This window comes from Somniosus microcephalus, chromosome 30, assembly GCF_052327205.1.
Source record: "Somniosus microcephalus isolate GS21.2 chromosome 30, FLI_Smic_1.0, whole genome shotgun sequence".
In the NCBI taxonomy this organism is placed as follows: domain Eukaryota; kingdom Metazoa; phylum Chordata; class Chondrichthyes; order Squaliformes; family Somniosidae; genus Somniosus; species Somniosus microcephalus.
The window spans coordinates 26,152,207-26,175,514 of record NC_141016.1 but is presented as its reverse complement, the minus strand read 5'-3'; the positions used below and the strand labels follow the sequence as shown (position 1 = coordinate 26,175,514).

General features: G+C 50.4%; 1 protein-coding gene across 1 annotated transcript in view; it reads left to right on the top strand.

Moving 5' to 3' along the window:
• The first annotated feature begins 464 nt into the window (after positions 1–464).
• The window catches only part of dock5 (dedicator of cytokinesis 5), a 283,772-nt gene continuing 260,928 nt past the window's right edge, over positions 465–23,308 (top strand). Inside the window, exon 1 of the mRNA XM_085971247.1 lies at positions 465–812. Coding sequence (XP_085827373.1) covers positions 770–812 — 43 coding nt within the window. The 5' untranslated portion in view covers positions 465–769. The remainder of the gene's footprint in view (positions 813–23,308) is intronic.

The window sequence follows — 23,308 nt, the reverse complement described above, 5'->3', positions numbered from 1 at the left end:
GTTGGTGGGTTTTAGTCGGGGGTGGGCCGCCCTTGTTGGTGGGTTTTAGTCGGGGGTGGGCCGCCCTTGTTGGTGGGTTTTAGTCGGGGGTGGGCCACCCTTGTTGGTGGGTTTTAGTCGGGGGTGGGCCACCCTTGTTGGTGGGTTTTAGTCGGGGGTGGGCCACCCTTGTTGGTGGGCTTTAGTCGGGGGTGGGCCACCCTTGTTGGTGGCGCCCTTCTCTTGAGGGAGGGCGCTTGTTTTAGTGTGATGGTGCTCTGCTGTCTGGAGCAGTCTATGCAGCAGTGTGGCTTCTGCTGTGGGGGGAAATAAAACCCTCCACAATGTGGGAGGAGGCCACATGGAGCTTTATTGCTGAAGGAGGTGTGAGTGGGAGGGAGGTTCCTGGCACAGGGCTCTGTTTGTGGGATCAGTTGACAAGTGAGTTGTCAGGGTGCTGGATTCAGATAGGGGGGAAGATCTGGCAGCGAGTGTGGCACCAGCCACGCATCCTGACCATGGGCATTGTTTAATGGGAAGTACACATTACATCAGCGCGGCAGGGGGAGGGAGAGAGAGAGAGAGTGAGTGAGTTCTCGCCGGCAGGCAGGCTCCACTCGATTCCAGGACAAGGGGGGAGAGAGAGAGAGAGAGAGAAGTGAGAAAGCCGCAATGAAGATGATTGACTTCCCACCACGTCCTGCTCAACATGGCGGAGCGGAGTTACTTCGATGAGGGAGGGAATTTCCTTGTGAAACTTTGACACTGTTTGGGTGGGGAGGAAAGCCAAATGTCTCGGTGGATTCTAACCCGACGGGAGAAGTACGGGGTCGGTGAGTACAGAGTGTATCCATTGCTATAACTTCCCTCCTCTCAAGCTCTGCCTGGTCTGGTTACTCCTGCACATTTCAAGTTAGTTTCTCGCAGACTTGTTACGGATTGCACTCAAGACTGGCTTCTTGTAACTCTTTGCATCTGCTCCGGGTGATTGTTTTTCTCAATTAAAGCACCTCTTTTTTTTTAAACAGTGCGGGGCTGGGAATCCCAGGCTCACACTGTGAAATCTGCTTTACAAAAACCAAGTCAATTTCTCTGTGTGCGCCCACCCCACCTCGACTGAGAAACGTTCAAAAATCAGAGAGAAAAAGGTTCCCCACGCCCCATTCCAACAACCTCGCACGTTTCTAACGTGAGAATCATCTGCAAATATTGCTCCATTCCCAGAACTCTCAATAAAAAGGGATCCACTCGCCAGTGGCTCAGTGGGCAGCACTCTCTCCTCTGAGTCAGAAGCTTGTGGGTTCAAGTCCCCACTCCAGAGACTTGAGCACAAAAATCCAGGCTGGCACTCCACTCCAGTGCAGTGCTGAGGGAGTGCCGCACTGTCGGAGGTGCCGTCTTTCAGATGAGACATTAAAACCGATTCCCCGTCTGCCCTCTCAGGTGCACGTAAAAGATCCCATGGCATTATTTCGAAGAAGAGCAGGGGAGTTCTTCCCCGGTGTCCTGGGCCAGTATTTATCCCTCAATCAACATCACTAAAAAACAGATGATCTGGTCATTATCACATTGTGGGAGCTTGCTGTGCGCAAATTGACTGCCGCGTTTCCCACATTACAACAGTGACTACACTTCAAGAAAGCATTTCATTGGCTTTAAAGTGCTTTGGGACGTCTGGTGGTTGTGAAAGGCGCTATAGAAATGCAAGTCTTTATTTCTTTTCAGAACCCTCAATAAATATTGATCCACTCCCCGAACTGTCAATAAATATTGATCCATTCCCCAAACTCTCATCATAGAATAGAATGATATAGCACAGAAGGAGACCATTCGGCCCATCGTGCCTGTGTCAGATCTTTGTAAGAGCTATCCAATTATTCCCACTCCCCTGATCTTTCCCCACAGCCCTGCCCCGTACCCACTATCCCCTTTGTCCCATATCATAGAATCATAGAAATTTACACCACAGAAGGAGGCCATTCGGCCCATGTGCCTGTGTCGGATATCCTCGGTCCCCAATCCCATACCCCCAATCTCCTACCTCCATTCAGACCCTCTGTCCCCCTATCTCATACCCCCTACTCCCCAGCCTCTGGCTGTTAACCCTCTCGCGTCTCCCGATCAAATATTGTGACACTCCCAGGAACTTCCCGTCCAAAGTCAGCTGTGCAAAGGAATACAGGCCTCCCCTTCAGTTCATAGTTCTGCAGGTGCTGTTCTGACAGTATCTAGTACATCTGGCACTAGATGGACAACATCTGAGCATCTCACAGACCCCTGCGAACCTCGACGAACCCACTAGGCTTCGTTGAGTATATTCAAGGCTGAGATCGACAGATTTTTGGACTCGAGGGGAATCAAGGGATATGGGGATTGGGCGGGAAAGTGGAGTTGAGGGCGAAGATCAGCCATGATCTTATTGAATGGCGGAGCAGGCTCAAGGGGCCTTGTGGCCGACTCCTGCTCCTAATTCCTGTGTTCTCCACCCACCCAGTTTGAACACTTTATGGATTAGAATTTCTGCTGTAAGAACAACTTTTCCCCATGTAAAAACTCTAACGGAACCATGCTGCTATTCAGCTCTCCGAATCTGTAATGCCAGGACTGAGAGCCATCTTTCCTTACTTGGTAGCACCCTCACCTCTGAGTCAAAAGTTTGTGTTTTGAAGGACCGTTCCTGGATTTAAGAACCTAATCCAGGCTGGCATGTGTAGTACTGACAGAGTGCTGCCTCGCCACTGGTGCTGTCCTTCAGATGAGACGTTACCCTGAGGTCCTGTCTGCCTGCCGAGGTGGGCGTCAGTTGTCCCAGTGACCTATTCAGATAGCAATGCCCTGGCCAATATTCTCCCCTCAACCAGAAGGCAGATTAGCTGTTCAGTCATCTCGGTGCCTGGCATGAAAAGACCGTCCTGTTTGCCTACGCAACAACAGTCACCTCAAAGTACTTCCTTTTATGTGAAACACTTTGAAATGTTTTGGAGAACCGGGAGAAGACGCCAGATAAATGGCAGTTGTTCTCTCTCTTTAAGAAAAGAAAGAAAGAAAGACTTGTATTTCTGTAGCGCCTTTCACAACCACCGGACGTCCCAAAGCGCTTTATAGCCAATGAAGTACTTTTTGAAGTGTGGTCACTGTGTTGTAATGTGGGAAACGCGGCAGCCAATTTGCGTACAGCAAGCTCCCACAAACAGCAATGTGATAATGACCAGATAATCTGTTTTAGTGATGTTGATTGAAGGATAAATATTGGCCAGGACACCGGGGATAACTCCCCTGCTCTCCTTCGATATAGTGCCACAGGGTCTTTTACATCCACCTGAGAGAGCAGACAGGACCTCGGTTAAACGTCTCATCCGAAAGACGGCACCTCCGACAGTGCCGTACTCCCTCAGTACTGCACTGGAGTGTCAGCCTAGATTTTTGTGCTCGAGTCCGGTAGAGTAGGGTTTGAACCCACAACCTTCTGTCGCAGAGGCGAGGGTGCTACCCACTGAGCCACCCTTGACACCATAAGTTAAATGAATGAAGTTAAATAAATTTTCATAAAGGCTTTATTTCAAGAGATTTACTCTTTAATGCCCCTTGGTCTGAGGAGGCCGTGCTGCTACCCTGCAAGTGTTGAGACGCGGGGAGATGGCAGCACCTGAGACAGTTAATATAAACCCTGGCCCTGGAGGGAGAGGCCACTGACTGCCAGTATGAGTGGCTCTGCTACGGGGCGAGGGGGGAGCGACAGTGGCAGAATCAAATTTGAAATCTTGGCTTAAAACAATTGTTGCTGTGGAATCCATCCCATCGTATCAATGGGGCAACGTCCACAGCAACAGGAGCTCTTGGGCAACATTGCAGAATTGCTGTTTGAAGTCTTAAACGTAACCATGGCAATGAGAGCAGCAACTCAGGGTTCAGTAGTGTGGTGGTTCTGTTACTGGACTAATAATCCAGAGAACGTGAGTGCAATCCCACCACCATAGTTTGAGAATTTGAATTCATTAAAAAAAAATCTGGAAATAAAAAGCTGGGATCAGTAAAAGTGACCACAAAGCTGTCGGATTGTCCAACTGGTTTACTGATGTACTTGGACAAGTGTGGATGTGATACATTTTGGTAGGAAGAATGCAGAGAGGCAATATATACTAAAGGGTACAATCCTAAAGGGGGTGCAGGAACAGAGAGACCTGGGGGTATATGTACACAAATCATTGAAGGTGGCAGGACAGGTTGAGATAGCGGTTAAAAAAGCTTACGGGATCCTGGGCTTCATAAATAGAGGCATAAAGTACAAAAGCAAGGAAGTTATAAAACACTGGTTCGGCCCCAGCTGGAGCACTGTGTCCAATTCTGGGCACCGCACTTTAGGAAGGATGTGTGGGCCTTAGAGAGGGTGCGGAAGAGATTTGCTAGAATGGTTCCAGGGATGAGTGACTTCAGTTATGTGGAGTGGCTGGAGAAGCTGGGGTTGTTCTCCTTAGAGCAGAGAAGGTTGAGAGGAGATTTGATCGAGGTGTTTAAAATTATGAGGGGTCTGGACAGAGTAAATAGAGAGAAACTGTTCCCATTGGCGGAGGAGTCGAGAACCAGAGGACACAGATTCAAGGTGATTGGCAGAAGAACCAAAGGCGACATGAGGAAAAACTTTTTTACACAGCGAGTGGTTAAGTTCCACTGCCTGAAAGCGTGGTGGAGGCAGACTCAAGCACGGCTTTCAAAAGGTAATTGGATAAGTACCTGAAGGAAATAAATTTGCAGGCCTACGGGGAAAGGGCGGGGGAGTGGGACTAGCTGAAGGGCTCTTGCAGAGAGCCGGCACGGGCTCGACGGGCCGAATGGCCTCCTTCTGTGCTGTAACCATTCTATGATTCTGTGTCCTTTAGGGAAGGAAATATGCTGTCCTTATCCAGTCTGGGTCAACATGTGACTCCAGTCCCACATCTAGGCAGTTAACTCCAAAGTGACCTAGCAAGTCACTCAGTTGTATCAAACCATGAAAAGAATTTTTAAAAAGGCTCACCTCCACCTTCTCAAGGCAACTAGGGATGGGCAATAAATGCCGGCCTTGCCAGCGACGCCCACATCCCGAGAATGAATGATAAAGCTCGACTCAAAGTTCCATTGACCAATTTAAACGACAAGGGTGAAGTCCCTGTGGCTATTCTGAGCTCAAGCGTCGTGATTGAGTGTCTTCTAATCCACCGACGGACACCTGGCAGTTTTTGTGACCTGTTGACAGTTCATTATGTTTCCTCGCGATGTTGACTGTGCCTTCACCTGTCCCGTGCTGCTCGGGCGATGCTGTCTGTCCAGGACAGTCGGCCAGGGTTAATTGGCAAGGAGATGTGAGGAGGAGGGAATATGCTGGAGTTTTCCTTGATTACGCTTGGGTTGCGGGGAGTATTGTGCAGGACTTGTATCACGGAGATTAAATGGGTGGGGTAGAGGCCACAATCCCGAGCATTGTCTGGTCTGCACCTCCCACTCCTTTCAGTCTTTCCACCTTTCTGCTGTCTCAAGTCCTTGAGTGCGTGACTTGTAATCGCTGTTTTGTACCAGATGCTGCAACAACAACAACTTGCATTTATATAGCCCTTTTAACGTAGTAAAACATCCCAAGGTGCTTCACAGGAGCGTTATAAAACAAAATTTGACACCGAGCCATGTAAGGAGAGATTAGGGCAGATGACCAAAAGCTTGGTCAAAGAGGTCGGTTTTAAGGAGGGTCTTAAAGGAGAAAAGAGAGGCGGAGAGGTTTAGGGAGGGAATTCCAGAGCATCGGGCCCAGGCAGCTGAAGGCACGGCCACCAATCTTCTTCTTCTTAGGCAGTCCCTCGGAACCGAGGATGACTTGCTTCCACATTAAAAATGAGTTCGCAGGTGGCTGATGAGTCCAACGCGGGACCTACAGTCTCTGTCACAGGTGGGGCAGACGGTGGTTGAAGGGGCGGGTGGGTGGGGTGCTTGGGTTGACGTGCGCTCCTTGCGCTTGGCTTCCGCTTGCTCCCGGCGAAGAGACTCAAGGTGTTCGGCGCCTTCCTGGATGCTTTGAGCGGTCTTGGGCCAGGGATTCCCAGGTGTCGGTGGGGATGTTGCACTTTTTCAAGGAGGCTTTGCGGGTGGAGCAATTAAAATCAGGGATGCACAAGAGGCCAGAATTGGAGGAGCGCAGATATTTCGGAGGGTTGTGGGGCTGGAGGAGGTTACAGAGATAGGGAGAGGCGAGGCCATGGAGGGATTTGAAAACAAGGATGAGAATTTTATAATCGAGGCATTGCTGAAGGTTCCCTGCACGCACTCTGTCACTCATCTCAGACACAACCTGACACTGGTTTGATTGACCTTTGTGTGTGTGCCGTCAGTGAGATTTCAGACCAGGAGTGAGTCTCAGGAAGGAAAACAGATTTTCAACAGCACTGGCGGGTAAAATAGAACAACTGGAATTCTCGACAACGAAAGCAGGACACCAAGTGCAGTCTGGGAGGGATGAAAACAAGTATCCCTCATTGGTTGGTTTAGTGTTTGCAGGATCTGTACCTTCATGAGCACAAAAGTTTACATTTTAAGCATGAAGAACACAATGAGTGGCATTGTGTGTATCTATTTAACACAATCATAGAATGATACAGCGCAGAAGGAGGCTATTCAGCCCATCGTGCCTGTGCCGGCTCTTTGAAAGAGTGATCCAATTAGTCCCACTCCCCTGCTCTCTCCCCGTAGCCCAGCAAATATCTCCTTTACAAGTATTTATCCAATTCCCTTTTGAAAGTTACTATTGAATCTGCTTCCACCGCCCTTTCAGGCAGCGCATTCCAGATCACAACAACTCGTTGTGTAAAAAATTTTCGCCTAGTCGCGCCTCTGATTCTTTTGCTAATTTTCTTACCTCTGTGTCCTCTGGTTACCAACCCTCCTGCCAGTGGAAAACTTTATCAAACACCTCAATTTTGAACGCCTCTACTAAATCTCCTCTTAACCTTCTCTGCTCGAAGGAGAACAACCTCAGCTTATCCAGTCACTCCACATAACTGAAGTCCCTCATCCCTGGTACCATTCTAGTCAACCTCTTCTGCACCCTCTCCAAGGCCTTGATATCCTTCCTAAAGTGTGCTGCCCAGAATTGGATACAATATTCCAGATGGATAACCTTCTCATCCTTCATGGAACTGCTGGGATATGTCTTCACAGAGCAGTCTGGGACAGTAAAGGCTACAACTGCCCCAGGCTGAGAGGTTTAACTGGTATCTGGTGCCCTCTCGATGCCACTTTCTCCCACCGAGTGAGCAGAGGAAACTGGGCATCTCGAGGGCGTGTTGATATACCAGTCACTCAACCCAGTGTTGGGCCGACCCCAGTGCCCTGGTTGGCGGGCTCTCCGTGTTCTGTCACGAACGGGCAGAGACCAGGAGCCAGGAGAAAACGAGGGAGAGGAATGCAGGCTGGCGAGAGTTTCCGCTTTGGGGACATTTTCAAACTGAGCGGCTCTTGTGACATTTAAAGGGGATGTTTCGCCATCAGTAAAGTTCTTTAAAAAAAAAATGTTAAAAGGAGTTTTCGTTTTGGCATCCTGAGCCAGCAGGATCGTTCAGTGATCGCGTGTGTCTTGAATCTAGCTGTGGCAGTTGCTGGGTGCACAGGAATGGTTGGTGAAACTACACTGGGTCACCGTGACGAAAACTAGCCCTAACCTTTCCCCATCGCTTCAGCTCCGTGGTAACTAGAATCCTATTTACTGCGCTCCCTCTGCCTTTCAGGGTCTCCCGTAGTATAAGGCGCTGATGGTTAACTCTGCATTTGAGCGGAATACAAAGGGACAGGTTTCCAGGTGAGACATCGTGTAGGAGGTACACAGGAGTGTCTGGAGTACAGTGTGCAGTCCCAGTCAGCCAGGGCTGTACTCTGCTCGCTTTGCTAAATGTTAGTGAATCAGTCGAGAGGTGGGTATAAAGCAGGGAACACTGCCTTATACAGGAAACTCTCGTTTAAATGGCACCTAAATATCCGGAATTCTCTATTAACCGGCAAAATTCTCACTCCGAAAACAACACCTCAATAACTGGAAATGTGTCCGAGTCCGAGTCTCCCGCGGTGGCCGAGTTAGTCAGCGGGGGTAGTTCTCCAAACTGCCACTACTCGGCTTCTTGGCGCTGTCGGAAGTCGGAGCACCTCAATAACAGGAGTCTGACTCTCCCGCGCTGCCGGTAGTCTCTTCTGATCCGCCATTTTACAGGGGTACTGTGTGTCTCCCACGCTGCTGGTCGTCATTGCATTGCATTACCCTCAACTGGCAGTACTGTACTTAATCAAGCATCTTCCACCATCCATTTAACACAACATTCTGTAGGTGAGTACCCAATTACTGTATACTGCACATTTCTTGATTTTTTAAATTTTTCTTTGTTAAAAGTAGCCTCAGTAGATAACCTTCTCCGTCATCCGGAATTTTTGATCAACCGGCAACACGGCGGTCCCGGATACCAAAGAGTTTCCTGTACTCATTCGAACATACGAACAGACAAAGACCCTTTGGTCCGTCCAGCCTGTCCCACCCGATTGCGATACCTCGTGTAACACAACCTATACACTCCACCCGAAACCATGTGATCTCCTGGGCAAGGCGAAAAAACCAGGCCAATTTAGGGAAAGAAATCTGGGAATGTTCTCTTTGACCCATCTAAGCTCAGGAGGGGAATCATTGCCTCCAGGAGAGTTTAGGCAGATCATTCTTGGTGTAGAAATTTAAATTCGGAGGTGAGTTTAAAGAGGTTGAGCTTGTTTTATTTTCGGGGTGGGGGGTGGGGGGAAGCGCGGAGATTGGCGGTCGCCTAATTGAAGTCTCCTGTTATGTAAGGGACTGACCGCATTAATCAGGGCAAATTGTTCACCGTGGGGATGGGTTCAAATAGCAGGAGACTCAAGTTGAAATTTTTTTGAGTAAGAATGAACTTTGGACAGAGGAACATAAGAAATAAGAGCAGGGGTCGGCCATTCGGCCCCTCGAGCCTGCTCCGCCATTCAATAAGATCATGGCTGATCATCGACCTCAACTCCACTTTCCCGCCCGATCTCCATATCCCTTGATTCCCCTAGAGTCCAAAAATCTATCGATCTCAGCCTTGAATATACTCAACGACTCAGCATTTACAGCCCTCTGGGGCAGAGAATTCCAAAGATTCACAACCCTCTAAGTGAAGAAATTTCTCCTCATCTCAGTCCTAAATGTCCGACCCCTTATCTTGAGACTATGCCCCCTAGTTCTAGACTCTCCAGCCAGGGGGAAACAATCTCAGCATCTACCCTGTCAATCCCCCTCAGAATCTTGTGTTTCAATGAGATCACCTCTCATTCTTCTAGACTCCAGAGAGTATCGGCCCATTCTACACAATCGCTCCTCATAGGACAACCCCCTCATCCCAGGGATCAATCTAGTTGACCACCCAGACAGAAGCATTTTACACAGAGCCCGCCCATGGTGTCCTGCCCCCAGAGCAGGTCCTAACTCGCACACGAGACTCCTGAGCCACTGGCTAGGGAAAAGGAGTTGAGGAGTGTGATGAAATATGCCATTCATCACTCATCTGTATTCTCTGTGTGATTGTGCCTGTGACTGTGGTTTAGTTTCAGTTTCATTTCCCTTACCTCAGTTCCGTTTCCTCACCATTGTATTGTATTGTGTGTAGGGCTCCGCCCATACCTGGCCCCTATGTAAGCAGGCTCAGCGTGCCTCACATCCAGTACTGCAGACCTCTGGATGGAAGATACCTCTCCACTGTGTGTTACCTTCTAAGTTAATAAAAGCCTTGTTTTGTTCCGCTAACATTGAGTCTCGGATTTATTGAGGCACATCAAGGAGATTCCCCGTTGCCCTCCTCTCGATTTTTATCTTCTCCTAGGCGTGCTGCAGGCGAGGCTAAAGAGCCCCACCTACCCTTTACAATGGGGAAGGGGCTACCCGCTCCCACCAGACTGCAGGACCCCGCTTGTCATCAACCCTGCATTCAGAGCCGGAGCCTCAGGGCTGTCTGGAGTGGGGCTCGAACCCTTCACCTTCGCTCCCTGCCCATGGGTAAGGGGGGGGGGCGGGGGGAAGTCAGCCAGAGCTCCCGCCCCTTGATCTCTATCCCGCGCCCCTCGCTAGGCGGTGTGAGGGCCGCTGAGGAGAGCGTTGGGGGGGTGTCTGCGATGCCTCCGCGTGCGAATATCCAGCCAGCCGTCGGCGTCTCGCGCGCAGGAAGAGCAGCTGTTTGGACGAGTCGCTGGAGAGCTGTCGGTCTCGTGGAGCCAAACCCCATCAGCACGGTGGCATAGTGGTTAGCACTGTTGCCTCACAGCGCCAGGGACCCGGGTTCAAATCCGGCCTCGGGTGACTGTCTGTGTGGAGTTTGCACATTCTCCCCGTGTTTGCGTGGGTTTCCTCCGGGTGCTCCGGTTTCCTCCCACAGTCCAAAGATGTGCGGGTTAGGTTGATTGGCCATGATAAAAAAATTTGGCCCTTAGTGTTAGGGGGGATTAAATATGTGGGGTTACAGGGATAGGGCTTGGGTGGGATGGCTGTCAGTGTAGGGACCGGGTGCTAGGGTTTGGATGATCAGCCATGATCTCGTTGAATGGCGGAGCAGGCTCGAAGGGCCGAATGGCCTACTCCTGCTCCTATCTTCTATGTTTCAAGCGAGGAGAGGGGGCAAATTGGACAGGGTTGAGGAAGAAACAAAAAAGCAGTTAAATCATCCCTCAGTGAAGCTGCTGGAACATTCGCTGCCTTGGCCTCAAAAAACCAACACAGCAGGAAAGAATAGTGCTGATTCAATCCAGTTCCTAGGCTTCTTCCGTGCGCCCCTTTGATTAGCAGTAACCACGCAGAAGGAGATGAGCTCGCTGCTACACCAGTTGCACGCCTCACTTCTTCTTGTGACCCCCCCCCCCCCCTCGGGGCGAGCTCGGAGGGCAGGTCTGTGGGCCGTGCCGTGCAGTGCGCCCTCGTGACCTGTGGGAGCTGAGCTGCACACACCGACGAGGCCCCCTGACAGCTGAGGCGCTTTCACCCTGTCACTGCAGGCTGGATTCAAAGTCGGGTCTCGGGGTTGAAAGGGCAGCATTCCATCCGACTGCACCACCCGCTCCCCCGAGCCCAGCCGAAGCAGTGCCGATGAGGTCAGTTGGCAACAATTGCCATTTGATATCAGGCCCCAGACAGCATCTGGTTCATCAGCGACACATGCAGATTAAAACTGAATGCACTTCACGTGCTGCAAGCTGCCTGATTTCGAATCCCCGCCACCACCAAGGCAGTGCCAAGCAGATCATTTAATATTAAAATATAAAGAGTTCCCACTCTGAGCTTTACAGAGCAGGAAGGTCGCAGGCTCCCTCCCAGGCCTCCGTTGTTACCCGGCAGCAGTTGGAGTCCTACAAATCCCTTTGAGCTAAGGAGAGAAGAATGTCAGCCAGGGTTCCTGCTCCCGATCCAGTCAGCCCCATTACAAAGTGTAACTGGGTGGCCTGTGTGGGGCCCTCGGCCTGTGTGGGGCCCTCAGCCTGTGTTGGAGCCTTCGGCCCGTGTGGCTCTTTGGGCCTGTGTGGGGCCCTCGGCCTGTGTGGCTCTTTGGGCCTGTGTGGGGCCCTCGGCCTGTGTGGCTCTTTGGGCCTGTGTGTGGCCCTCAGCCTGTGTTGGAGCCTTCGGCCTGTGTGGCTCTTTGGGCCTGTGTGGGGCCCTTGGCCTGTGTGGGGTCCTCGGCCTGTGTTGGAGCCTTCAGCCTGTGTGGCTCTTTGGGCCTGTGCGGGGCCCTCAGCCTGTGTGGCTCTTTGGGCCTGTGTGGGGCCCTTGGCCTGTGTTGGAGCCTTTGGCCTATGTGGCTCTTTGGGCCTGTGTGGGGCCCTCAGCCTGTGTTGGAGCCTTCGGCCTGTGTGGCTCTTTGGGCCTGTGTGGGGCCCTCGGCCTGTGTGGCTCTTTGGGCCTGTGTGGGGCCCTCGGCCTGTGTGGCTCTTTGGGCCTGTGTGTGGCCCTCAGCCTGTGTTGGAGCCTTCGGCCTGTGTGGCTCTTTGGGCCTGTGTGGGGCCCTTGGCCTGTGTGGGGTCCTCGGCCTGTGTTGGAGCCTTCGGCCTGTGTGGCCCTTTGGGCCTGTGCGGGGCCCTCAGCCTGTGTGGCTCTTTGGGCCTGTGTGGGGCCCTTGGCCTGTGTTGGAGCCTTCGGCCTGTGTAGGGCCCTTGGCCTGTGTTGGAGCCTTTGGCCTGTGTGGCTCTTTGGGCCTGTGTGGGGCCCTTGGCCTGTGTGGGGCCCTTGGCCTGTGTGGGGCCCTTGGCCTGTGTTGGAGCCTTCGGCCTGTGTGGCTCTTTGGGCCTGTGCGGGGCCCTTGGCCTGTGTGAGGCCCTCGGCCTGTAATGGGCCTGTGCGGGGCTCAGGGCTTCTGCATGGCCCTCGGCCTGTGTGGCGCTCCGGACCTGTGTGGCGCTCCAGACCTGTGCGGGGCTCCGAATCTGTGCGGGGCCCTGGGCCTGTGTGGCTCTTTGGGCCTGTGCGGGGCCCTCGGCCTGTGTGGCTCTTTGGGCCTGTGCGGGGCCCTTGGCCTGTGCGAGGCCCTCGGCCTGTGATGGGCCTGTTTTGGGCCTGTGTGGAGCTCAGGGCCTCTGCATGGCCCTCGACCTGTGTGGCGCTTCGGACCTGTGTTGGGCCTGTGCTGGGTTCCGGACCTGTGCCGGGCCCTGGGCCTGCCCTCGGCCTGTGTGGCGGTCTGGGCGTGTGCGGGGCTCCAGGCCTGTATGGGGAGCAGTCTTTTCGACCAGCAGCATTGATGCCTCCAGAGGAGCGTTAGAAATCTCCTGCAGAGGTGGACCTCAGTCCTTCAGCCCAGGAAGAGCAGAATAGAGTGACCTGGGCAAGGTGGAGCCATAGCAAGAGTTCACCTTCACTTTCACTGACGGGCTGCTGCCAGTCACTGGAGCGTCTCCAAGACAAATTCACACCGCAGGTAATGAGAGTAGTGACAGGGGAAGGAAACTGAAACAAGGCTGCACAGATCCGTTCCACCTGACTGAGCCGAGTTACTCAGTCTGCACTTTCAGAGGGGATTTAGTTTATAGCTTTGCTTTTTAATCTTAATCTTAGAATCATAGAATGGTTACAGCACAGAAGGAGGCCATTCGGCCCGTCGAGCCCGTGCCGGCTCTCTGCAAGAGCCCTTCAGCTAGTCCCACTCCCCCGCCCTTTCCCCGTAGCCCTGCAAAATTTTTTCCTTCAGGTACTTATCCAACTCCCTTTTGAAAGCCACGATTGAATCTGCCTCCACCACCCTTTCAGGCAGTGCATTCCAGATCCTAACCACTCGCTGCGTAAAAAAGGTTTTTCCTCATGTCGCCTTTGGTTCTTCTGCCAATCACCTTGAATCTGTGTCCTCTGGTTCTCGACCCTTCCGCCAATGGGAACAGTTTCTCTCTATCTACTCTATCCAGACCCCTCATGATTTTGAACACCTCGATCAAATCTCCTCTCAATCTTCTTTTCTCTAAGGAGAACCACCCCAGCTTCTCCAGTCTATCCACACAACTGAAGTCCCTGGAATCATTCTCGTAAATCTTTTCTGCACCCTCTCTAAGACCTTCACACCCTTCCTAAAGTGCGGTGCCCAGAATTAGACACAATACTCCAGTTGAGGCCGAACCAGTGTTTTATACAGGTTCATCATAACTTCCTTGCTTTTGTACTCTATGCCTCTATTCATGAAGCCCAGGATCCCGTATGCTTTTTTAACCGCTTTCTCAACCTGCCCTGCCACCTTCAATGATTTGTGCACATATACCCCCAGGTCTCTCTGTTCCTGCACCCCCTTTAGGATTGTACCCTTTAGTTTATATTTCCTCTCCTCGTTCTTCCTACCAAAATGTATCACTTCGCACTTTTCTGCGTTAAATTTTATCTGCCAAGTGTCCGCCCATTCTACCACCTGTCTATGTCCTCTTGAAGTCTATCACTCTCCTCCTCACTGTTCACTATATTTCCAAGTTTTGTGTCATCTGCAAATTTTGAAATTGTGCCCTGTACACCCAAGTCCAAGTCATTAATATATATCAAGAAAAGCAGTGGTGCTAGAACCGACCCCTGGGGAACACCACTGTATACCTTCCTCCAGTCCGAAAAACAACCGTTCACCACTGCTCTCTGTTTCCTGTCACTTAGCCAATTCCGTATCCATGCTGCCACTGGCCCTTTTATTTCATGGGCTTCAACTTTGCTGGCAAGCCTATTATGTGGCACTTTATCAAACACCTTTTGGAAATCCATGTACACCACATCAACCACTTTACCATCATCAACCCTCTCTGTTACCTCATCAAAAAACTCGATCAAGTTAGTTAAACATGATTTGCTTTTAACAAATCTGTCATATGCGCTCTTTTTCTGCTTCATCTTACTCTCTATCTCTTTCGTCGTCCAGGGAGCTCTGACTTTAGTTGCCCTACTTTTCCCCTGCGTGGGAATGTGCCTCAACTGTACCCAACTGTAATCTCTGCTGTGCTGTCCAGCCACACACACCTCCTCAAAAGACGAAAGAGGCGATGCGATGCCGAAGTTTCTGTTCAGACCCCAGACATAAAACCAGCAGTAGCTTAAACACTGATAACGATTTAATCTAGTTGTGCAGAGCCCACAGACAATGCTTCACTCTTTCCCCCGACCCACAGTCTCCTTTGATGCTTCATTTGATAAATGTGCTGCTGCGTGTGGGACTGATCCTCGCAGAACAAGGCACCGCATTCGGTTCCCAGTCTGCGCTGAGGTAGCAGCGTTCCGAGCGGTCCCAGGCAGGGCTCCCGGTCTTGAGCGCTGTCCCTGTGCCCCTGCTGCAAATTGGCCAACGCCTTCAGGGTGGGAGAGGGAGGGAACTGGGAGAAGTGAGAACGGAATTAGTTGTTGAAACCTGGCAGCTTTTGTTTGTATTGTGAGGCCTCCTTTTAGAGGAACTGAGGGGAGGAGGCGGGGGGTGGTTATTGAGAAACTTGGGCGTGTTGTGTGAGGCTGAAAAGAGAAGCAGAAAGTGAGGCCAATCTGGAAGCAGTGGTTAGTGACGATGGATTTTTAAAAGTTGGCCAATTTGTAGGAAGGCAGTGAGGCTGGGGAGGGAAGGAGTGCCACATCCGGGAATGGCTGCAGTGTTATCATCAGCCACTTTCACAGGTGTCTGGCTGCTGGCCAGTGTATAAACGATACTAAATACCCATAAATGTGCTGGGTGACAGTAATCCCTTCTCTCTGTGTATTGTAAAAACTTGCACTATTAAGAGGGCTCAGTTACCAAGAGACCAAGTTCACACAGACACCACAGGCCAGTGTCAACTAGACTACAGAAGGAAAGCTGCAGAAGCAAAACTCCACTTGGCTTTTCACAGCTTTCTTCACTCCCAGGAACCCTTTATAAAATACACTCTTATCAGCTGGCGACCTTCCTGCCCTCTGAGTGGCTTCACCGCCGTATCTTAGCAACAACAATCAACATTGTTCTCAATGCTGCTCGGCTTCCATTAGGGTCATTTATTTGCTGCCTGCTTTATCTGGTGACCCACACACACACACACACACGCGGCTGTTGAGGAAGCTCACCGTCTTCAATCCGCTGTCTTTCTGGTGTCAGCCCGTGGCTCAGTGGGCAGCACCCTCGCCTCTGAGTCAGAAGGTTGTGGGTTCAAGTCCCACTCCAGGGACTTGAGCACAAAAAGCCAGGCTGACACTCCAGTGCGGTGCTGAGGGAGTGCTGCACTGTCGGAGGTGCCGTCTTTCGGATGAGACGTTAAACCGAGGCCCAGCCTGCTCTCTCAGGTGCACGTAAAAGATTCCATGGCACTATTTCGAAGAAGAGCAGGGGAGTTCTCCCCAGTGTCCTGGCTAATATTTATCCCTCAACCAACGTCACTACAACAGATTATCTGGTCATTATCACATTTGTGGGAGCTTGCTGTGTGCAAATTGGTTGCCGCGTTTCGACACTACACTTGAAAAGTACTTCATTGGCTGTGAAGCGCTTTGGGACGCCCTGAGGGCATGAAAGGCGCTATAGAAATGCAAGTTCTTTCTTTGAATGGGAGGGGGGGAGTTGATCATCCGGGTAGATTTGTAGCAGCTGTGTTCAGCTTTGTCGGGCCTAGTTTAATTGACGTGCACCTGGCTTGGTTGCTGTTAGATGTGCTCACTCATCAATGACCCCCCCCCCCCCCCAACTTGTGAATTGATCCCGGCCCTGACTGAGTTGAGTTTGCACTCTTGAGGGCGGTACATGAGGCACAAAGCTGCCTCGACTTGGCAAGCCCTGCCCCAGTTCAGTAAGGACATCTCCGAGCAGGGTATCATGTTGCTAGGCGTGCAGCTGGAAAGGACACAGATGGTGAAGAGCAAACACAAGCTGGAGATGATTGAATACAGAAAGAGAATTGAATAAAGGACACAGTAAAAGTGAAAGCATTATCAGTGGGAGAATAACGAGCCTCCGGGTTTTCATTTCTAAGTGTGGACAGAAAATTAATCGTCATGAAAAGAATTTTCCCTTTCATCTTTTCTAATCCTCATCTTCACAAAAGAGCTGGATCAAAGTTTAATATTGGCCTGTGACAATTGTTAACAGGTTCAAAGCCAGTGGTTTCTGGTTTTCACAGAAAAGCAGATGGAATAATGCAGTGTGATCCCCAACACACGAGTACAAATCATGTCATGGCTTCAACGCTCTCTTGGCCGGCCACCCATCTTCCATCCTCCGTAAACTTCAGCTCATCCCAAACTCAGCTGCCCCGTGTCCTAACTCACACCCAGTCCCGTTCGCCCATCACCCCCTGTGCTCACTGCCCCGTGTCCTAACTCACACCCAGTCCCGTTCGCCCATCACCCCCTGTGCTCACTGCCCCGTGTCCTAACTCACACCCAGTCCCGTTCGCCCATCACCCCCTGTGCTCACTGCCCCGTGTCCTAACTCGCACCAAGTCCCGTTCACCCATCACTCCCTGTGCTCACTGCCCCGTGTCCTAACTCGCACCGAGTCCCGTTCACCCATCACCCCCTGTGCTCACTGCCCCGTGTCCTAACTCGCACCCAGTCCCGTTCGCCCATCACCCCCTGTGCTCGCTGCCCCGTGTCCTAACTCACACCCAGTCCCGTTCACCCATCACCCCCTGTGCTCACTGCCCCATGTCCTAACTCACACCCAGTCCCGTTCACCCATCACCCCCTGTGCTCACTGCCCCGTGTCCTAACTCACACCCAGTCCCGTTCACCCATCACCCCCTGTGCTCACTGCCCCGTGTCCTAACTCACACCCAGTCCCGTTCGCCCATCACCCCCTGTGCTCGCTGACCTACATTGGCTCCTGGGCCGGCAAAGCCTCGATTTAAAAAAATTCTCATCCTTGTTTTCAAATCCCTCCATGGCCTTCGCCCCCCTCCCTATCTATGTAACCTCCTCCAGCCCTACAATCCCCCCCCCCCGAGATATCTGTGTTCATCCAACTCTGGCCTCTTGCGCATCCCCGAGCTCCTTCGCCCCACCATTGGTAGCCGTGCTTTCAGCTGCCTGGGCCCCAAGCTCTGGAATTCCCTCCCTAAACCGCTCCGCCTCGCTACCTCTGTCCCTTTAAGACGCTCCTTAAAACCTACCTCTTTGACCAAGCTTTTAGCCATCTGTCCTAATATCGTCTTATGGGAAGCAGATTCAATAGTAACTTTTGTTAAGTATGTGTATTGTATTGAACAATTAACACAAAGACTTAAACGTATAACTCAAACAGGTCTTTACTGGTTGGAGGTAGGGACTATACGTAGGTCTTTACTTCATGCCCACAGGCGGGAACTGAGGGGAGATCAGTACCCACAGTACTATTTATACCCCTATGGCCAGGAGTGGTACTGCGTATCACTACGCCCTACAAGTAGTGCAGTCCTGTCCATAGGTTCAAAGTAGCACACATATTACATACACAACATTCCTCCCTTCCTAGCTTTACAGTCATCTCCCCATTTAACATAACGTAATAACATATATACATATATAACTTCAGGTTTACATAACAGAATAACATAGATACATAGATAGCTTCATGTCAAAACAGATCACAGATTCAGTCTCTGTGGAAAACAGTTCACAGATTCAATCTCTGTGGTGTAGTCGGTTCACGTTGCTGGAGTGACTCATTCAATAGTCCTTCCATGGATTTAACAGTTTGAACTGCCGAACTGAATTGGCTCCGTTCGGAGGGACCACGTGTGTGATCTGGTAGAGGTAATAATGGTTCAGATGGGTCATCTTCTGTTTCGACTTTTCCTTTTCTGCTTCTTGGAGACTCTCTGGGCTCCACTGTCAGCTGCCAGCTGCATGCGCAGTTCCTCCTTCTCTTCCTCCTTTTTCCGTAGTAGAGCCACCTTCTCCCGATGTTCCGTAGACTTTCGGTGCTCCTCCATGATTTCTGTATGGTGGGAGTCGAAGTTACAAGTTGGGCAGGACAGGACATAGTAATATTCGGTGTCGTCCTGATCTAGGCCAGCGAGAGGGTCTTCTATTTCCTCCATACCCAGCTGGGCGTTAGCCAGCTTTTGTTCCAAGTCCAGACATCTTTCCTGAAGAGACTTCTTCATGCGTACCTCTTCATCCAGCTTTTTCTGGGCTTTCAGCAAGTCGTTTACTAATGACCTCATTTGAGATTTTACTACTTCAACTTCTTTTGGAGATTGATTGATCGGACTATTCAATCCCTCTACCGGAGCAGCTGTTTCAGCGGTCTGTTGTTCTACGTTGACATGAGTCAGCGTACTTTTGGCATCCAAGGGCTGCTCTGTTGCAGTCATCTCAGTCTGTGTTGTCACCTCAGCTCTTCCAATAACCTTTGAGAGCTCCGAACCCCTTTCGTTTGAAGATCGCAGCTCGTGTTCAAGTTTTTCCCATTTCAGAGTCCTGTCCTTCAGCATATGCAGGAGTTGGCTGACCGTTAACTCCTCTGACATCAGACGTTTTGTGTGCTCCTGCTCCATTTTCTCCATCAGCTGCTTCTGTTGTCTTTCCAGATTCTCCAACTCTATATCAAAGAACTCTTTCGTTGCATTCAACTCTTGCTCAAAACGGCGAAGCATTTGTTCTAATTGCTGTTGTAGTTTGAAATGGAATTGAGTTCGAGCCCGGTGTCCCTCAGAAATGGGCACATCAGTAGACTTGCCAGACTCAGAATCCAAGGTTAAACTATGTTGTTGTTGCTCAGTGGAATTCTGTGCTGAAACTTTGTCTTTTGCACCTGAGTTGGGCTTACCATCATCCGTTCCAGAGTCTGGGCCGACTATCTTCACCGAGTTCTCACTCGTTATTGTTTGTAGGAAATGCCAGTCCATATTCATTTTCCTAATCCACTCCCGTCCTAGTAGTGGAGAACCTCCTTCAGATATCACATATAAGTCCATTATTTGACTGTCTTCGCCCTTGTGGACCACTGCAACCTCTATTTTCCCGATGGGGTACACTCTTTGCCCCGTGTATGTTTTCAATATAATCCCCGTATCCTGTAGGGGAATATGTTGGAATAACTTTCCGTAATCTTTCTTATTTATGACCGTCAATGCCGATCCAGTGTCCAATTCCAGTTTTACTTGGACTCCTTCTATCTGAAGAGTGACCCAAATTGTCTGGAGGTCTGCACCCTTACCAGCATTGAGTACTCTTAAGCTAGCCAGTTCATTACAGCTTAAGCTAGCCAGTTCATTACTGCTAGCGTCTGAATCGGACTCCTGTTCGGTCACCTTGTGTACCTTTGCGTATTTTCCTTGCGGTGACTTCTTGTTGCTGGTCTTCTTCCCTGACCTGCATACTCTAGCTATATGTCCAAGCCTACCACAAGTTCTACATTCTTGGTTTTTAAACCAACACTGGTTCTGATCATGCGTTGTCTTTCCACAACGATAACATTTGCCAGAACTCACACCCAATTTGTGTGCACTGAGCTCCGGTGACCGTAGCTGCATTACTGCCGTGCCTCTCGCTGCGGCTTCGTGTGCTGCTGCCATAGTGACCGCCTTCTCAAGCGTCAGCTCATTCTCCTCGAGCAGTCGCTTTTGTGTATCCTGTTTAAATAAACCACACACAAATTTGTCTTGAAGTGCCTCTGTCAGTCCCGTTCCAAACTGGCAATATTTCGCTAATTTACGCAATTCCAGCAAATATTCAGCATTGCTTTCATGCTGTAGCTGCCTTCTGTCGTAAAATTTAAATCGTTCCGCTAGCATCAGCGGCGTGGGGTTTAGATGATCTTTCAGGACAGTAACAATCTCATCGAATGTCTTATCCGCCAGTTCATCTGGTGATAACAGGTGTTTCAATTGCCCGTATGTCTTCGCACCCATTAAATTTAATAATGTTAGAGCTTTATCTTGATCACGAATTTTATTGGCCTTACAATAATTTTTTACTCTTTCAACATATATGGCCCAATCTTCGAGGTCACCATCAAAGGTGCTAATATTCCCGTGTTTAGGCATTGTAGATTTGCAATTTCTCAGATTTTATTTTCTTTACTTGTTATCAAAGATGGCGGCTTCCCGCTCTTGCCGTCGTCCTCCGCCCACAAAATGGCGGTTTTCCCGCGCTTGGCGGTCTTCACTCGTCCCCCGACGCCGTCTCCCTTCAGCCCCCGAGTGCGGCCCTTATCTTCGCCGCGATCGCCCGAGTGCGGCCCTTATCAGCGGATGCGATCGATTGCCCGGCTGCGCCCCTCACTTCAAAGCGGCCCGGCCCTTATCTGCCGATCGCTATCGCCCTACCTCTCTCTTCCCCCAGCCCTGTCTTCTACTCCGGTTCACAAGCTGATGGAGGCTTCAGGGTCCTAATGCCTGTCGCTTCCAGTGGGGTGGTGTGGTTTGAAACCTCTCTTCAACCGCCGTGGAATAACTGCCGCAGGGTAAGAACCTGACTCGTCGCCAGTGTTAAGTATGTGTATTGTATTGAACAATTAACACAAAGACTTAAACGTATAACTCAAACAGGTCTTTACTGGTTGGAGGTAGGGACTATACGTAGGTCTTTACTTCATGCCCACAGGCGGGAACTGAGGGGAGATCAGTACCCACAGTACTATTTATACCCCTATGGCCAGGAGTGGTACTGCGTATCACTACGCCCTACAAGTAGTGCAGTCCTGTCCATAGGTTCAAAGTAGCACACATATTACATACACAACAACTTTCAAAGTAGAATTGGATAAATACGTGAAAAGGAAAAATTTGCAGGGCTGTGGGGAAAGAGCAGGGGGGAGTGGGACTAAATGGATCGCTCTTTCAACGAGCCGGCACAGGCACGATGGGCTGAATGGCCTCCTGTGCTGTATGATTCTATGTGACTTGGTGTCAATTTGTATCTGATAACGCTCCTGTGAAGTGCCTTGGACATGTTACTGCGTTAAAGGCGCTATATAAATGCAAGTTGTTGTTGTTGTTGTTGTTGACCAGTGGTCCTGCGCATAATCTTCTGTTGCATGTTTCTCTCCCAGACAGAGCAGGTGCCTCACCCCATCACTATGGCAACCAGAGAGCCTGGGTTGGCCTCTCCAACCATTGGGGCAGGTGCAGAGTGGGCAGTTATACAGACACAGGAATCGGAACTGGGAATCTGCTGCCTCTTGGCCTTACCAACGCCCTAGAGCTGAGAAGGTCGAGGGGTGACCTGCTGGAGGTCTTCAAGATTGCGCAGGGTTCTGATGATGTAACTCGTGAGGAGATTGTTTCCGCTAGTCAGTAAGACAGTAATGCAAGGCTGTCATTTTAAGGTCATCACAAAAGGAATGCAAGGGGAGCTTAGAAAAATATTATCTCCTGAGAGGGAGACCATAATGTGGAGCGCTCTGCCACAAACACTTGTTGAAGTAGATTCCATAAATTCTTTAAAAAAAAATTAAATCATTGCTTAAACAAAGAGGAATATTAAGGGGTGCGGGGAGTGAGATTAACCTCACTGATGTGGGGACAAACACGAACACAGATTGATGGGGCTGAATCTGAAAAGAAAAAAGAAAGACTTGCATTTCTGTAGCACCTTTCACCACCACCGGACGTCCCAAAGCACTTTACGGCCAATGAAGTACTTTTTAAGTGTAGTTACTGTCGTAATGTAAGAAACGCAGCAGCCAATTTGCGTACAGCAAGCTCCCACAAACAGCAATGTGATAATGACCAGATTTAATGATGCTAATTGAGGGATAAATATTGGCCAGGACACTGGTCAAAATAATGTTATGGGATCTTTTATGTCCACCTGAGAGAGCAGGCAGGGCATTGGTTTAATGTCTCACCTGAAAGTCAGCACCTCCGACAGTGCAGTGCTCCCTCAGTACTGCACTAGAAGTGTCGGCCTAGATTTTTGTGCTCAAGTCCCTGGAGTGGGACTTGAACCCACAACCTTCTGACTCAGAGGCAAGGGTGCTGCCCACTGAACTAAAGCTGATACATTGACTGATGTGCTCTTTGAAGCAGGAATCACTGGATAGCAATTTGAGTTTCTCCCTCCCAGTAAGCCAAGGAGACCAGTGCCACTTGTACTGCCCCAGGTGAGATGGTTAACCTGGCACAGAGAGGGATCGAACCTTGCCCCATTCCTGGTCTAGGTGGGTCAGTGCCACACTGGTCTGTGCATTTGACCACTTGAGTTATTCGGGGAATTTTAAAGCTGCGATGGAACTTCTGCCCGACGACCGGGGAAGGAAGATTCCCTAAGGACCAACAATGGCCCTGCACCGCCCGCAATAATCCCAATCCACATCGAGCGGACTTTCATCTCATCAGGTTGCGAGAAAGGTTCATCAAAAGTCGACTGGGACTTCAATCAACCTCCAGCTTCTGCTCCAGAAGCTGTGGATTATGAGCAGGGTGTATTTTTCTCATGCCGGCAATCAGTTTTGATGGGATGACACGGCGAGGTTCCACTCTCGTTCCCCGAGCCTGACTAAAGGTGAATGACATAATAAAACTCACTACGCACTTGGTTTGAGTAGAAAGCAAGGCTTTAATCAACTTGTTTCAGAACATGGCGGTCCAGTTGTACTTCACTAGTTCCTGTCTTACAAAATGTCCCTGGGCAAACTGGGCCCAGGCCCGAGTATTTATACTCCTTGGACGGCGCCACCAGCTGGCCGTCCAGTGTTATTTCATGAGTAGTTTCTTTATGATGATGAGATTTATAACAGTGAACGCAGGTGAGATCAGGGCTGTAAGACTGAAGCCCAATTCTCTGCCCCGCACTCACCTGAACCAGAGCCTTGCAATTTCGGCCCTTATCTCTCGCCTCTTTTATCCCAAACTTTAGTTTTAATCTCGTGAGAAAATGAGTTCTAATTTC